This window comes from Amborella trichopoda, chromosome 4 (genome assembly GCF_054954075.1).
Source record: "Amborella trichopoda isolate Santa Cruz 75 chromosome 4, AtrichopodaSantaCruz75HAP2 v2.0, whole genome shotgun sequence".
Lineage (NCBI taxonomy): Eukaryota > Viridiplantae > Streptophyta > Magnoliopsida > Amborellales > Amborellaceae > Amborella > Amborella trichopoda.
In genome coordinates, this window is record NC_142339.1 from 57,912,108 (window position 1) to 57,930,113 (window position 18,006).

Consider the following 18,006-nt stretch of genomic DNA (forward strand, 5'->3'; position numbering starts at 1 on the left):
CCTATAATTAATCACTCTATGCGTTTAATGTGGTCCATACTCAATGACCACTTCATTTACAGCCTTTGCTTTTTCTTCAGTTTCTTTTCTTTATGTCATGACCTTTTGCCTACCAAAAACCAAAAAAAAAGGAACCTTTTAAATTGAGAAAGGGTCAGGGTTTGTAGTGGTAGCCACCCACATTTTAAGTCATCGGATTGTGATTTTCATTTTTACTGATATCTCATCGCTAATACATTCAAAAGGCTAACTCGTAAACTATTTGAAAAAATGAATACGGTATGTCTTCCCCCTTAATAACAAAAAAAAAAAAAAACGGAAGTTAGAAATTAATGTATGCTCGTAGCATGTTGTATACTTTCTTTCTTAGGCAAAAATCTACTTAAGTGCATCTATTAGACCCTAAAATAGGTGGGTTCAATATATTCAATTTTAGCAGCTACTAATCTTTGAAAAAGTTGTAATTTCATGCTAAAATTGATTGAAAAATCATGTCTCAAAAGTGTGAGCGGATTATTTACTTTTTGGATAGTAAAAAATCGGTGTTTAGGTACTCAAAAAATACAATTTTTAGTTATTGATCTTGTAATTCTAAGGTAAATCTCAACATTTTAAATCAAATAAATCCTCCACATTGGGTGTGTTGCCTTAGGGAGCAAGCGTGCAATTTGCTCCCATGGGATTACACAAGATTCTACAATTGGTGGGGTTTTTACATGTGGGGCCTCACATTTCCATAGTCCTTTTGTCTTCTGTCAATGGACCCTGATCATGACCTTCCACCTCCTATTTAAATTTGTAAGGCTCACAATCGTTCCTTTAGGGCGCGTTTGATAGCAGGGAGTGAAGTTTAGAACTTCTTACTACCATCCAAGTTTCGTGTTTGATAAAAAAAATTTGAATTTCAAACAAAACTTCAAAGAACGGTTCCCAATCTTGCTTTAAAAAAAAATTAAACTTGGAACTTTTTTTTTATGAACCTCCCCCCCTCCCCCCCCCTTTTATATAAAATGTATATATTTTATTGTATAATATACAGTATAATTTATTTTATAATATATAATATATTTTATTATATAATAGATATTTATAATATTATATAATAAAAATATATACAATGTATAATATATTATTATATATATATATATTATATTTTAAAAATAAAGACTAATAAAATAATTCACTATATAATATATCTTATATAATGCAAATATATATCAATAAAATAAATATAAAATACACTATATTATATTTTACATTACGTTATATATGATATATGTACATATTTTATTGTATAATATGTAATATACTTTTTTGTATAATACATAATATATTTTATTATATATCATATTTTATTTATATAATAGATATTTATAATATTATATAATAAAAATATATATTAATAGAATAAATATATTATATAATATATATTATATAATATATATTTATATATTATATATTTATACAATATAAGATACTTTCATATATATATATATATAAAATGCAGTATATTATATATTATAGTATATTATATATTATAGTATATTATAAATATTATAAAATATAATAGATATTTATAATATTATGTAATAAAAATATATATCCATAGAATAAATACAAAATACAATGTACAATATGCTATATTATTTTATGTAAATATATAATAATAAAATAAATAAAAAGTACATTATTATGTTATATATATTATAAATTTATGCAATATAATATACTTTATTATATAATATACATATTATATAATAAAATAAATATAAAATACTCTATATTATATATTATACTATGTTATATATATTATATACTTATGTAATATAAGATATTTTCATATATATAAAATACAATATATCATATATTATATAGTATGTTATAAATATTATATATTTATATTTAAATTATTATCAATATAAAAATAAATATAAAATATTTACCATATATCCCAAGAATTATCAAACATAGAAATTATGAATTTCTTAACTTCCCAAGGAGGTTATGAAACACAAAAACCATGAACTTCTAATTTACAGTTCTTCAAGAACTTCCAACTTACAGTTCATGAACTTGCTTCCAGTTATCAAATAGGCCTTAATTTCAGGGCTTTTGAACCTTATAAGGGGGAAAAAGTGGAACTTCAATGAATCAATTTTGGGACTGGTTTGCATGAGGTTCAAACCTTAAACAATTAAGGTAAAGCACGCCTCCAAATTTTATCATAAATATAATCTTAGTGCCAAAAATTCTTAGGATGGCACGAGAGTCTAAGGATCTCTAATTATATAAGGAAAAAGCTTATATAGATCCGACGCTCTAAACAATCAAATTTGAGCCCACCTCATAAGTTTCACTAGAAGATGTTGTTTTGAAGCCCAAATATCCTCGAATCGATCATCTCGACATCAACATGCATGAACATTAAAAAATAATGGATTTCAAGTTTTTGAAATAGTGCAACTTATAACGCATTTTTTGAGCGTCGATTTTCATGTTTTCATAGATTTCCTCGATCTACACTATGTTTGAAGCTTTAAATTTTATAATTAAAGATAAAAATATATTTTAAGGCTATCACAAAGATTTTCAGTACTGAAACCACATTTTTTGGTGCTATTTGAAAATGGGCTCTAATTTGATTGTTTGGAGCCTCGGCTCTTACAATTTTATATAATTTTAAACTCTAAAAATGCTTCACAAGTAGATCTATAAACATATGAAAATTTTCAAAAAAGACGGTCCAGATAATATAGTGCAAGATGCACTATTTTTGGGACTCGAAATCTTTGTTTTCATTTCATAATCATGCAACGGTTGTATCATAGTATAATGCAGCCACACTTCTTAAAACCATATTTGTGGTATTTGTATGACCCAAAATTTTGTACACACACTCTCTTCATCTCAATAATGAATCTAAAAAAAATAAAGTTCGATTTGGACCCTAGATATAGTCAAAATGAGTCCCCTTCCAACAACGAATCTAGACTATTCATTTGGTGAATTTCAAGATCTTAGCTTTTACAAACTCAAAATCAAAATTTTTTTCTTTAACATTGTACATCTAATGAAGCCATCTAAAAAAATTGAAAGAGAAAATATCCTTCTAAGGCCTAGATCTAAGCATATTATCAAAATGGGCGGCCTATATTAATTGGGCTAAAAAAATATTTTCTATGCTGTGTTTTCAAAATTTTCTTTTTTGCGATTATTCATTAGAATGAAAAAAATATATATTTTAAAATTTGGATCAAACAGATGGTCTTAACATGGTTTTTGAAGATTGTTGCATTATACTATGATACAACTGTAGCATGAGATCACTACCCATCAATATTTAGATGATCAATCAAAGTGCTTTCCAATATTAAAACAACATTTTATGATGGATTTTTGAGGTGCAACTTAATTCTATATTTTAAGGTTGCAGACATATATATATTTTTTCTATTAATTTTATGTACATTTTCTCTCTTTATTTAAACTTCGGAATGGTTTAAGGATTTCTATCCTAAGCATATAGGAAGTTTCCTATTGAGTAAAACAAATATGTAACATTTTTTGAGAATTCAAAAATAATTCGTAAAAAATAAATTGACAAAAAAACCCTGAAAAATTTTGGGGGTATTTGGGCCAATTTATTTTTTGTATATTTTTATTAGTTTATCTGGTTTTTAAAGAATAGATGATCAAAATTTCAAGTAATTTAGATTTATTAAAAAAAATATAAATTCAAATACGAAATGAGATCGTGACCATTATATAGGGCCTAGATTCAATCTGGGCTGTTGGCTAACATTGTAAATGTTAGCTCGTGGTGCCCTATTTGGATCACCATAAGGGAAATGTGACTTCCTTTGGAGAGATAGGTAAGGCCTCATGTGAATGTGAGGCAAGGCTTTCCCCTGGAGAAAAAAGAGCTTTCTATGGAGAGAAGCATTAGGATGATGCCTCATGTAGATTGAGAGACTGGTTTCTTGTAGAAAAGTGGTTTCTATGGAGATTTTGGGCGGTTTCATCTTTTCTTTAAGAGAAGAGGTTCTCATGGAGATTTTGAATGGTTTTCCCTTTTAGTCAGAGAAAGTCTCGGTTGCTCTCAAGGCTCACTTCCTAGACAATGATCTAGCTATGAAATAGATATGAGAGATCGACAATGATGTCGATCGGGAGAACATGTCTAAAAGGGTTTTGTCGAGAGCTAGAAAGGTAATTCTATATCCCAAAATCTATGATGTAACATTCATTAGATGACATATTTCAGTTTACCGTGCTCGTGGATGTAGGCCTTCTGGGATGAACCATGTAAATCATGGGTTCTCTTTTTCTGTTATTTCTTTCTCGCTTTATTCTTCATGCTTATTGTTGGTTTTATTTTTCTCGTACTTTCGGGTTTAGAGCTTCCACGGATAACAAGTGATATCAGAGCTTGGTTTGGTGTTATCAATATGGCAGTAAATATTTTGAGTGCAAAGTTTGAGATGAAGAAATATGATGACGGACACAATCTTTCTAGCATGAATGATGAAAGAGTTTATAGGGCAAAAGATAAAAAATTTATAAAGCTATCCAATGGATGTTGGCATGGTGAGCAGGTGATTTTGATATCAAGTTGGAGATTGTTAGATATGGTAATATAAAAAATCACATACATAAGGAAATCCCATATTATGTGGGATTGAGATTGATATTAATAAGTTTTCTATAGAAAATAGAAATAGAAAAAGATTAGGACTCTTAGATATATATCTTGGTTTTTGAGATGCATGTAATATTTATATGAAGTTTCCTATTTAATGTGGATTCCTAATTTTATATATATGGGATGAAAGATGAAATGATACGTGTCCCCTATTTGGGTCACCATATTCATGTGAATGAGAGGCAAGGCTTCCCCTTAGAGAGAAGAGAGCTTCTTATGGAGAGAAACATTGCGATGATGATTCCTGTAGATTGATCTGCTGGTTTTTTTCTAGAGAAACGGATCCATTGAGATTTTGGGTGGTTTATCCTTTTAGTTAGAGAAAGACTCGGTTGCTGTCGAGGTTCTCTTCTTGGACAGTGGTCTAGCTACGGAATAAAGATGAAAGATCGACAATGGTGTTGTTTGGGATAACAGTTTTAAAAGGGTTTGCTTGTATTGAGAGTTAGAGAGGTAACTCTATGTCTCAAAATCTATGATGTAACTTTCATCGCTATGGTGGATTTCACTTTGTCGTACTCGTGGATGTCGCTCTTATGAAGCGAACGAACCATGTAAATTTTGGTGTTCTCTTTTCGCATTATTTCTTTTTAGCTTTATTTTTCTTTCTGGTTGTCGGTTTTATTTTTCTCGTAGTTTATTTTCAAAAATCAACCTGTCAGGTTTAGAGCTTCCTCACATAGCAGTTATTTGTCCAGATAACTTAAAAAAAAAAAAAAAAACTGGTTATTTGGCCAGTTGGTTGACTCATGCATCCATCCTGATTTTCAAAGTTTTTAGGACTTGAACACACTCTAGATAGCTGCAGTTATAATTCCGTCTTACACCTCTGAATTTGGAGGTACGAAAAACTTATAGTTTTGAATAAAATTTTTTTGATGATTTTGGAAAATTGAAATAAACAACACTAAAAAAGTTTTAGATAGACCATTTTTATGGTTAATTTACTTTTTTTTTTTTTTTGTCCTGATATTCATAACCATAGTGGTTGAGATGAGATCAACAACCATTATGAGGCTAAAATGCTTCTCCACGATGGACTAGGAAGGATGGATTTCTAAGTATTAAAACGACTATTCTTGTTGGACCAATTTTGTATAGCTTTTTGGAAGGAAATTTCTTTCGGGAAAGGGAAGTTGTGCCGTATGCACTTGCAGTATTTCTTGGGGTGCTTCACAAACTATCAACCATACGAACTTATTCATGGAAGGTAGTGATGTCATATTGTTCTATTGTCAAAGCCCATAAGTGAGCATTGGTTGACCTCTAGGCTCTTAACTCAACATCTAGAATGAAATTCTCTCTTTCTCTAATTTTTTATTTTTGTTACATAACTTTTATCTATGAAAGCTTATACAATGAGCGATGCACAAATTGAATTAGAAAAATAATTTGATACTCATGCCCAAGCCCCGGTACGATCCATGACCTCCAGTGTGTGAGGCTAGCATGATAACCAACTACACCACCCAAACAGTTGTCTATAGTTTCAGTCTCACAAATTCTAAAGTAAACATTTTCTTTTTTTTATTCTTTTTAAAAAAATGAGAGAGAAAGAAAAGAAAAGGAAAAACATTGGTCAATGCCATTGAAGGACAGCCATGCATTTAACATTCATTTGAAGCATTACAATCACTCCATTTAAGAAATTAGGTACTTTAAGATACATAAATTTTTAATCTATTTAAGAATTAAAATAAGGGTATTCTTCATATTTTAAATTCATCTGTAATTTTTACAATGGAAAATGCAACCTACTCCATCCTAAACACACACACTCTCTTAACTTAGCCTAAGTTTGAAAAAGATAAATAATACTAATAAATTAAAAATCTAAGAAGAAGAAAATGAAGTACAAGACGCCCTAGGAAATCAGTACAAAAACCATAAAAAAGGAAACACAAAATTCCATGTTCAATGTTAAAAAGTTTTGCCATATAATATATATTATGTATTTTCCATCTCAAAATGAAATCTGCTTGAAAGTCATATTGAGGGATTATCAGTTTTAATAAAAGGAACCATGCCGGTGGGAATAAATTTTATCTTATGTCAGAGGTTCTATATTTTGATAAGATCTCTTTAGAGAGGTATCATTGTAGTTGCAAGTGCACTATGCCATTTCTTGAGTTTCAAGCCCAAATCTTAGGGTCAGTTCCGCAAAAATGCTAAATTCCGGTAAGTATATCTCTTGAAAATCGAAGATGGATAGATTTTAGTTCTTTATTTGGATACCCAAATCAACTTACTTCCTTCTCAAATGATCCAAGAAGCAAAACCACAGAAATTTTTTGAATGTTGTGGGGTGCCATGATACGATGTCTCAAGGTCCATTCAACAAGGCCCCAAAATAATATCCATGACTGGGGAGCATATATTTATGATGTACTTTTGGAACAAAAATGACCTTATCGCAATTTGATAAAGCAATGAAAGAGGAACATGACGCCTAATGAATTAAACTTATGAACAAGAAGTGATCTCAAGATGACTAGCTCTGGCAAACCATCCTATTTGTTATTTCTTTGGTTATAGACTAATAAAAAACATAAAGGAAACGGTAGCGACAAGCTTCAAATTTTTTTGCTTAAACTTTTTAACATAGGTTCACATGACCAATTCACAATTCAATGAAAACTTCAGCTTCACAATTATTGTAAGCTAATATGTTGAGATTTAGTACAATCAAGTGCTAGGCTACATAATACTTTCTAGATAACTAATTGTTTCAAAAAAAAGGGCAAAAGAGGATATGAGATGAAATGAGGGCCAACGATTAGGTCCTTAAACTCTCGATGTAATCCGATCTTATGTCTTCCAATTTTGTGACTGCATCTCTCATGTTGATCCGCTCATTTGGTCGTTCCTTTGTGCACAACAAACCCATTTCAAGAATTGATGACAAGCATTTAAGTGTTGAATTCGAATATTCGAACCTTGAGCTGCTACTGTTGCCTTGGCTATCATTTTCCATCAAGAGATCGCCATCCACAACATGTAGTGCTCCATCTGAAAATTCTTGTTCTACCCATTTTGGCAAGCTCAAACTAACGTAGAACATAGAATTTGTAGGCCTCTTCCTTGCAAAAGTCTCCAACAATATCATCCCAAAGCTATAGACATCTCAGCTGATTGATGCACTAACCCCTAAACCGTATTCTAATGGTTGATCAAACAAACTTGGTCAGTAAATACATTGAAGAACATGATATCTATTCGAAATACAAAAGGAAACCCGCCTCTCTAATTTTATGCAGTAACATGCGATCTATATGGTCAATGTGAGCCTTTGAAGATGAGGTTATTACTATCCAATTAATGATCCAATGGTAGTAATGGATATGGTTTGTTATGAACCATATATTATAATTTTCCTACTTTTTAACTGTCCTCTCAAATTGGGGGTTGATTGGATATTTTGCACGTCTCTATCCAAAAGGCACTTGATTGACACTAATCCTCATCGTATTTGTTATTATTATAGTAATTACAAAAAAACTAATGTTACAAAATACCCCTTGAATACTATAGAAGAACATATTTCTAGAATTTTTTAATATTTTTTTTATAAATGTGTAATCGTGGGAATTATGGACATACCAAAACTCTGTCCGGTATATAGAAAATAATATTAAAAATTAAAATACACTTTCTGCTCTTAAAAAGGAACTTAAGTGTAAAACATGAAATATATGGATTTTTTTTTTTAAAATTTTTGAAACTAAAATAAGAACTTTTTTTTATATATATATAAATTTCATTTTGAAAGATTTTATAAAAATTTTATAGAAATTTCAGATTTTTCTATAAATTTCATATTTGTAAACAACCATGGAATGGTCATGGTTGTTATGAGCAGATTATAATTTTCCAACTTTTATTTGTCCCGTGAAATTGGGGGTCGATTGGTTGGTAGATGCACAAGTGCTGGCATTTGAGCCTATATAGATTAGAAATTGAAAGTGATCGGTGCTGGATCGGTCCTTTACATCTACAAAAAGGTTTATATAGAGGTGAGGCTCTAAACAATCAAATTAGAGCCCACCTAAAAAATTTCCTTAGAAGAGGTTGTTTTGAAGTCCAAACATCCTCAAATTGATCATCTCGACATCAAGATGCATGGACGTGCAAAACAACATAGATTTCAAGTTTTGGAAATAGTGCATCTTGTAATGCATTTTTGGATCGTCAATTTTCAAGCTCTTCATGTTTTCACAGATTTGCTCTATCTACACTATTTTTGAAGCTGTAAAATTTTTAATTAAAGATAAGAATATATTTTAAGGCTATCACAAAGATTTTCAATATTGAAACCACACTATTTGAAGGTAGGCTTTACTTTGATTGTTTAAAGCCTCGGCTCTATACAAACCGCACCCTTACATCTAAGGTGCATGATATATCCTACACCATAGGAATATTTATTGTGTTCTAAATGATGAATGGTCGAGATTAACTCTATCCAATTGACTGCTCATCATCAAGAATTGTTGTTAATCTCTCAATGGATTTTGGATGTTCCCATGGTGTAGCACATACTAAATAGAACTTTAGGAACCATGTCCTTCTATTTAGGAACCATGTAATATAGGGTCCAACGACTAAATTAAGAGGGCTGAACCCAATGTAAAATCCAGAATTAATGCATCAAGTAAGGTATGTCCATACCGATGTTCCATATGCTAGGGCTTGTTTCCGACTATTGACAAGGATCTCCCCTGCATGCTTTGTGTTAGAAGTCACTCGGCCTACAAATCAGGCAATCCAAGTGTAGGACATCAAAAGTGTCATAATACAATGACTATTCATGAAAAATGAAAGGGCTATGTGATCTAGCACAACATGTACAGTCAAATTTTTTGCATTCTTTCTTTTGCAATATGGGCTAGATGACTTGCATATGTCTAGAAAATATAACATCAATTTACATAAATAAAACTTAATACAACCTAGGATCTTCTCTTCCATACCATTGCAATTCTATCAAAAAAATATAGTTAAATTCATTATTTTTAACAAATATTTGTATTAGTGGGAATTTAGAAAATATGCTATCCTTGTACAATAGAGTCTTAATGAACAAAGTTTATTTCTATAAATATTAAATTTAAATCCTCAAATTATAAGGAGTCCCTTAATTTTTATTTCCAATACAAATAAGGAATGCGGCATTTTTAATTTTTTATGAAATTTAATTATTAACATTTTATTGTTAAACATAATTTATTCCAATTTAAATTATGAAATTTAAAAATAAAGTAATAATATTAAAGCATCAAAGGCTATCTATTTTGATTGATAGCTTATGAGCTTGCAGCGCGTGACTAAACACACTCATTTAAGGAAAGAACAAGTTTAGATGCGGTGTGAACATCATACTATAGAAGTAAAGCGTACCATAAACATCCACTTGAATCTAATCATCCCGGCCACATAATATAAGAATATACAAGAAAGATTTCAAGTCCTAGAATTAATGCAATGAACTATTTGGACCATTCATTTTCTAAAATTTAAAGTATGTTTAGATTAACTATAACTGCACTATTTTTGGAACTTTAAATTTATAATTTAGAGAAATATAGATTTTCAAGCTACCATTGCTCGAGCAAATGGAGAAGTAAAAGTCTAATCCGAGATTGGAACCCTAATTATCGTATCAAATTGCATTGCTTGCCTTTATAGGTAACTTCAAATAATCTATATTGTTTTTTTAAATAATATTTTGTTTTCTTTTGGATAAGTTGGGCTACTGAAATTAGGCTCCCCTAGAAATAGGAGCGGACCAGGTTGACAGCTTTATTACGCTTAAAAGGACGAGAAAACCCTGATGTTCCTAAAATTTTGTACATCCAAACAAGCTATAAACAACCAAACATCTTTTTTGGCCGTATTAGAACTTCGCTTTGATTAGAATGTTGCGTATTTTTACGACATGTTTGGTTGGTGCATGTTAAAATTACCTTTTTGGTAAATAAAACTCATCATAAAATATTTTACTATAAAATGGTCCACTTTGCATAAAAATATAACTACATTTCAACCCATGGCAAGCATTTCTTTGGTTTTATTTAAATATAATATATATTTATATTATATCTAAAGTTGAAAGAAAAGCCTCAAACTTGCAAGTGCATCGAGAAGGGTTGACTTTCCGCACCCTGACGGGCCCATGATAGCCAAGACCTCGCCTGGTTGGGCGCACCCATTGAGCCCCTTTAGAATTGTGCACACACCCTCTGTCCCATGAGCTGTGACCCACAGATCGGTCCATGTTAAGCCAGTGGAACCTACTAGATCCATATCGGGTCGAACCGACTTATGCTTGGTCCTACCCATCTCCACACTTGTCTCAACTGTGCGTTTAGAGCAAATCCTGGCCGGTTGGAGAGCTGGTGAATTGAGGTGGAAGAAGCATTTGGTGGTGGTTGATGCATCCTCATCTGTGTCGGAGACATTTAGGCTCGGGTTTCGTTGGAATGGTTTGGAAGTGATTTCATCAAGGTAGATGTCGTCTTTGGATTCATGTCGGAAGGGATGGTGGCCGAGGAGAGGGTTTGGGGATTGTGTTGGGTTCGAGTGCTGTCCATTGTGGGACATAAGGGGGTGAGGCCATCGGGATTGAGAGAGAGAGGGCGGCTCGAACCATAATGAAGGGGAGAGAGAGAAAGAGAGAGAGGGGAGGGGCGGACGGGGGTTGGGAAGACTGGTATGAGGAGATGATGGTTTTATACTCTTTTTGGTCCGTTTAAAATGTGCGTGTAGAGATAGAGGGCGGTTTATTTGTAAAAAGAGAATAAAAAGAGAAAGGGCGGCTCGAACCAGAACGAAGGGGGGGAGAGAGAGGGGGAGGGTGGACGATGGCTTTAAACTAAACTCCTTAGGTCCGTAAAATGTACGGGGAGAGTAATATATTATATTTAGGGGAAATGTTTTTCACATGGTCCTCTCCTTACCATGCAGCTGTCCAATTTAGATCAAGAGAGTCACTCACCATTTCATATGAATATGAAATTTAGTACATACCAGTTTCTCATTGGGGCACACCTATAAAAAATATTAAAAATAAATTTTCGATAATATATAATGACCAAAATACCTTTGAAACTTTCAGAGGTATTTTGATCATTTTAATTTATTGAAAATATTTTTTGTTAGTGCGAGTTTAATAGAGGAACGGACATAAAAAATTTAGTGTCAAAATAGTTTATAGAAAAAAAGAAAGTTCACACATTGTACATCAAGCAATGAACTTAGGGGCCCGCTTGTGGAAAAAATGGCTCCTGCCATTGTTTCAAATGGCTCCTGCCTTTGTTTCAAAAGAAAATTTAATGGCCTCAGTCATCAACGCAAACAATTGCCTCTCTCTCTCTCCAATGACTCGGAGATGCAGTTGTCTCTCTCTCTTGACATCGAGAGGACCCACAAATTTTCTCTCTCTTAGATGGTTTCAAGAGGACCTGACTTTCTAATTCCCCGAAACTAGTTTTTGGGTCCACACGTAAACTTTGCCTCCCCTATAGAAGGGACTCGCGAGGAGGGCTTGTAGCAAGCATTTCACCAGTTCTTGTTTAGTCAATAGAAGCACCATGGAAGCTAAAAAAGGAGCCCTTCTTCCCCACCCTCTGCGTCTTATCTCACTATTATCATTCACTGCTGTCATGTGCTTTTTCGATTTCTCCATGGCCTTGGAGGGCTCCCCATTTTGTAGAGAAAATGAAAGAGTGGCCCTCTTGGATTTCAAAGCTTCCCATTCCACAAATGCTACATTGATGGATTCATGGAAGGGGTTGAATTGTTGTGAGTGGGAAGGAGTGAAGTGCCACAGTTCCTCTTCTCATGTTGTGAGTCTCAGAGTATATAGGATACCTTGGAATATCACTGGATATACAAACTCTGTAATGCTGAATGCCTCTTCCTTAACTAGACTCGGCCAGCTGCAACATTTGGGACTGAGCTCCTTTGCTGGTGTGTTGCCCATAAAAGGTGAGTCTCGTTCAGTTGACAGATTTATACATATTCTCTTCATCGTTGTTTCGTGATAGGTGATAGTAATTACTGAGCTCTTGCATGGTTATTTTGTTATGGTTGCAGAGCTCTCAAAGCTAAAGAACCTGCGTGAGTTAATCTTGGATTTCAATGAATTTAGTGGAGGAATTCCTGAGGAGGTGGGTTTGCTCTCTTCCCTTCAAGTGCTTTATCTAAATGGGAATCGGCTTCAAGGACGCATACCATCAACTCTGGGTAACTTGTCCCTTCTCAATAGTCTGCAACTATATGAAAATCAACTTTCCGGTAGCATACCAGAATCTCTTGGCAGCCTATTATCATTGGAATGGCTCGGCCTCGGCAACAATAAACTTGAAGGGAGCATACCATCAACTCTGGGTAACTTGTCCCTTCTCAATGAACTACTACTATATGGGAATCAACTTTCCGGTAGCATACCGGAATCTCTTGGCAGCCTATTATCATTGAAACGGCTTGACCTCGGCGAAAATAAACTCGAAGGTTCTATCCCATGCGAATTAGGTAAGCTTTACTCTTTGGTTGGTCTTTTTCTCAATGATAATGACTTGTCTGGTGATTTCTCCTTCACAGTCTTTGCAAATGTTTCTAGCCTCAAAATTGTCCACCTCTCTGCAAACCCTAAGCTAACCATTTCCCACAACAACTTTACGCCTGCTTTCCAGCTTTATGCTCTCAATTTGTCCTTGTGTGACATGAGAAGGTTCGACTTAAGTTCTCCAGGCTTCCTATCGACTCAAAACCAGTTAGTAAATGTCGATCTCTCAAAGAGCGACATTCCTGGGAATATCCCCTCTTGGTTACTTCTAAACACTGGACAACTGTTGTTGGATGGGAATTTGCTCACAGGAGTACAATTTTTGCCTAACATATCTTACGACCTCAATAATTTGGATATCTCTAACAACCAAATCAGTAGGAATTTTCCAAGAAATTTCTCTAGTCATTTTCCAAATTTGCAATCACTTAAAATGTCCCAGAATTCCCTTGATGGTGACTTAATGTTTTACATCAATGGCTTTAAGGGGTTGAGAGTGTTGGATTTGTCTCGCAACAACATCTCAGGAAATTTGCCTTCCATTTTCCCCTATAACCTCACAATTTTGGACTTATCAAACAACAAAATCACTGGAGAACTACCCCCCAATTTGACCAGAGGACATGACCTCATGTTTTTGAGCCTGTCTAAGAACTCCTTGAATGGACCCTTGCAATCCAAACACTTCAAATTACCAAATTTGGTATCACTCCATCTAGATAACAATGCATTCAATGGAACCATACCGAGGAACCTGTTGTTGTTTAGTCCAAATCTAACTATTTTAAATCTTGCAAATAATGAAATATCTGGTCCCATGCCAATTGAATTATTTGGGCATTTCAAATTGAAAGTGCTAATCTTGAGAGGAAATTTTTTCGATCATATTCCACTCAAATTGTGTCAAGTAAAAAGTTTGGCCGTCTTGGATTTTTCCCAAAACAACCTTGAAGGTCCCATACCTCCTTGCTTCAATAATTTTTCTGCATGGACAAATGCATCCTTTATTGGTTCCATTTCATCTCGTTATGATCCATTTTTTACCTTTTCTACTGAACTTGGTTCTGGGGGCCGAATAGTTTATAAGCTTTACACAATCTCACAAGAGAACGTGGAATTTACAAAGGGAAATACATATAGTTATCTCGGGGATGCTCTTAAGTACATGACCGGTTTAGATTTGTCGGAAAACAAATTAAGTGGCCCTATTCCATTAGACATGGGGCTTTTAAAAGAACTGGCCATGTTGAATCTCTCCAACAATCTTCTAACAGGTCCAATTCCCAAATCCTTTGGAGGGTTATTGGGTCTCTCAACATTAGATCTTTCTTGCAATGCACTCTCTGGTGAATTTCCTTCTCAATTAACAAGACTTACCCATTTGTCCATCTTTTCTGTTGCAAATAATAATCTATCCGGTGAGATACCAGACACAACACAATTCTGTACTTTCAATGAGAGTTCTTTTAGTGGAAACCCAAACCTGAATACACAAGGAAAGAGGTGTTCGACAACTCTGTCATCAAATGTGCCAACTGGACCGAGCGATGATGATGGTGAAGATGAAGATGAAGGAGAGGAAGGGTGGGTGGAGATGACACCTGCGGTCTATGCTTTCATTGCCTTGGGTTATGCTATTGGCATATGGGGAGCACTAGCCTTTCTTTTTTTTGGCAACAAGAGAGGACATGCTTGTGTGAGGGCCATGGACGCAATAGTCTCCCGACTTTTTCGTGCATTTTGCCGTAAACATTAGAGTCATTCGACTTCTTCTCCTGTTCACACACAACAATCCAATGCGCAACAATGTTACCATGTGGCACAATCACTCTATTGTAGGGTTGTAAGATAGGTAAAGGTTCGGTCAAAAGATCGTTTTTTATTTATTTCCAAATTGCCCATCGGACCGAGGATCTTCGGACTCCTTGTTATTTTTTGTTTTAACTTATTTTTTTCTAAAGTAAGGCTGCATAGTCTTATTTAATGCGGTCCAAAGATGCCAACCGGGTTATACCTTTAAAAGAATAGAACAAAATCCGAACCTAACACAACCGGGTTTACAGAATATGATGGCCATTAGATGGAATAAGAGATCACGAATGGACGTAAAGCCACATTTTTGGTTATCTTGGTGTATCAAAGAGTCTCTCAAGAACTTCCTTCCCCTTCAATTCCCACCATTAATATATCAAAAAAAAAAAAAAAACAACTTTTCAATTTAGTTTTCAAGGCACGGTCTTGCTTAAGGTAAATTATAACCATATTTTTCTCTTTTAAATGAAGACGAGCATGAACTATTATTGTACGACCAGGCCACTAGGGAGGAAGGATTTTCTTGATTTAAATTTTTTTTACAAGAATAAAAAAATAATAAGCTAGATCTTAAAAACTTGATCTGACCATCCAAAACCTAGCAAATGAGCATCCAAATCTGAAAAAATGCACATTCGTTTTCATTTGGAGCCAAACAAGTAGTTTTGTATGTATCATGGGCATGGAGAAAGAATGCAAAAAGTTACTAGATATTGAGAAAGTGCTGATGTTGAGAAAAAGTTACAACATCAGTAGTCTTATTAGGTTAGGTTAGTTTTCAAACTGCAGAACGTACCTTATAAGTTAAGCGCAGTCTAAGTGACTCACGTCTATGGATTATTGATTATTATGTCAAAAAATGAGCAGTAAAAATGTTTTAATGTGTTGCGATCCAGCTTGTGAATCGCTGATCCAAACTGGAAATCAGTAGGGACTGAACTGGTTTTGTAAAGGTATCTGTTATAGCCGGTTCCCCACGTAAAATTCCTCATTTCACATTTCTTTTTTCCCTTTTTTTATGCTTATATAATGTTTCTTTAATTCCTCCCTATTTTTATTTTTATTTTTTAATATTTTTCTAGATTGCCGATCCAGTTATCTATCACAGATTTATGTGGTGGACCATTTACCCCACCGATTGAGGTTTCAAAATACTAGTCCATAAAAAGGCAATTTGAAGGTGCATGAGATGGTAGTTCCAAAAGCTATATCAACAGGCAGGTGCAACAGCCTTTTTCTTAATAGGCCTCATGATAACTTTCTTTTAAGAAAATAGACCTTAAAATATTTTATTTTTGAGTTTAGCTCTCCACCTTTTTATAGTGAGCCAAATGGAGCTATTTGTCCCTCATAAAAGAAAAATGTTAAAAGTTTCTTTCACCTTCCATGCCTTTCCTATTTATAAAATGTATTGTATTAATTTAAATGAGATTTTGTTTCATTTTGCGGACCAAGAGAACCTAAAAAATGAGGGTAATTTGTATACAATGAGAGAGAGACATAGCTGTAAGTTGAATTTTATACCTTGTGATTTATTCTCTGTGGCATAGCTGCAAGTTGAATGTATTGCAAGACAAACCAACTCTTCCTCTTTCCATCATGGTTAGCAAATTCGTGTTTTGGAAGTGCATTTTCCAATGGGATTAATATAATGAGGCCATTAACCTACGGTACAAGGGGTTACAATTGCTTATAACCATTCGAGGTGAAATTTGATAGCTTGAGTGTATCACAACGTTCGATAATTTTTTTTTAAAAAAATATGGTCAACTTCACTACTGGAAAAACATCTTGAACTTCCCTATTTTAAAATGGAAAAATATACATTGAGACTACTTATCTTTAGTACAATTATTCTTGACTATAGGATGTGAAAGTAATAAGTTATATTTATGTCATTGATCAAGCTCAAAGTTCAAAAGAAATTTTCTAGAACTTTGTTATACACCCAAGTTATCAAATTTCACATCGGATAATTATAAGTAACAGTTATGTTAAGGTTGCATTTTATAATTTTACTCAATAAATTTTGGACACTTATATATCATTGTTTTGTAATACAATATTTTTTTTGGAAAAAAGTTTCATGCGGCCTGGACCTCATTTCTACAATATGAGGTCCCAAGGTATAAAACATCCATCTTAGAGGTTGATGAAAATATGTTGTCCATCTAAAAACAACTGAACTAACTGTCCAAATGTTTTTTTCGTAAAATCATTATTTTTATTTTTAAAAATTTATATATTTTTTATATTCATGATCTCCATGTTAGAGATTACATGTCTTTAAAAATTGATTTCGAAAATCCATCTCAAAAATATATTTTTAAGAGTCAACTCATTTCTACATAGACTCATAGAAACCGTGTCTTATTTTTTTAGTAAAGGTATTTTTGGTAATTAGGAGAGATGTGACATCATCCACATGAGGTGTGACATCACACGTATGAAACATTAAAAGCCACTAGTGTACTCCATGTTGATGATGTCATAGTTATGTGGATGATGTCACTTCCTCCTAATGACCAAAACTGCTCTTACTAAAAAAATATTATATTACAGAACATGGGCATATAAATGTTCACAATTTATTAAATACAATTATAAAATACTCTATAATATAAGCACCCTAACATAACTCTATAAGTAAATTGTCATTGTACAAAATCTCAAACAAAATATCTAAGAAGATCACTGTTTTTTGTTTTGGTTTTTCTTCTTTAACTTTCACTATTGTCAGAATATCTAATAAAATCATTTTGTCAAAAAAAATCTAATAAAATCATTTTTTTTTTTCTTTAGGGTATTTTTTTTTGTTCATCTTTTGATGCACGTGCCCACTATCGTTTTTATGGCTATGGGGATTGAGACACGTCCTATGTCACCACGTGCATGTTTCTACGTTAGATGCATGATTATTAAAAAA

At 33.2% G+C, this 18,006-nt stretch overlaps 1 protein-coding gene and 1 long non-coding RNA gene across 4 annotated transcripts; one reads left to right on the forward strand and one right to left on the reverse strand.

The window, feature by feature from the left end:
- Window positions 1–7,335: 7,335 nt before the first annotated feature.
- On the reverse strand, window positions 7,336–9,458 carry LOC148782636 (uncharacterized). Its single transcript, XR_016055055.1, has 2 exons — window positions 9,371–9,458; window positions 7,336–7,861 (listed from the first exon to the last, which is right to left on the reverse strand). It is a non-coding gene; the product is annotated as an uncharacterized LOC148782636 (long non-coding RNA).
- A 2,794-nt stretch (window positions 9,459–12,252) lies between these two features.
- LOC18422319 (uncharacterized) lies at window positions 12,253–16,284 on the forward strand. Of its 3 annotated transcripts, none has more exons than XM_088866036.1 (3): window positions 12,253–12,688; window positions 12,797–13,234; window positions 16,163–16,284. In XM_088866036.1, exons 1-3 carry the CDS (start codon window positions 12,292–12,294, stop codon window positions 16,243–16,245), a joined length of 918 nt encoding a protein of 305 aa, XP_088722162.1. In that variant the 5' UTR covers window positions 12,253–12,291; the 3' UTR covers window positions 16,246–16,284. The 3 variants fall into 3 exon arrangements, with proteins under 3 accessions (XP_088722162.1, XP_020519254.1, XP_006827185.1); XM_020663595.2 differs by lacking the exon at window positions 16,163–16,284 and adding an exon at window positions 14,699–15,162; XM_006827122.4 differs by lacking the exon at window positions 16,163–16,284 and having other exon boundaries at window positions 12,797–15,162.
- Window positions 16,285–18,006: the final 1,722 nt, after the last annotated feature.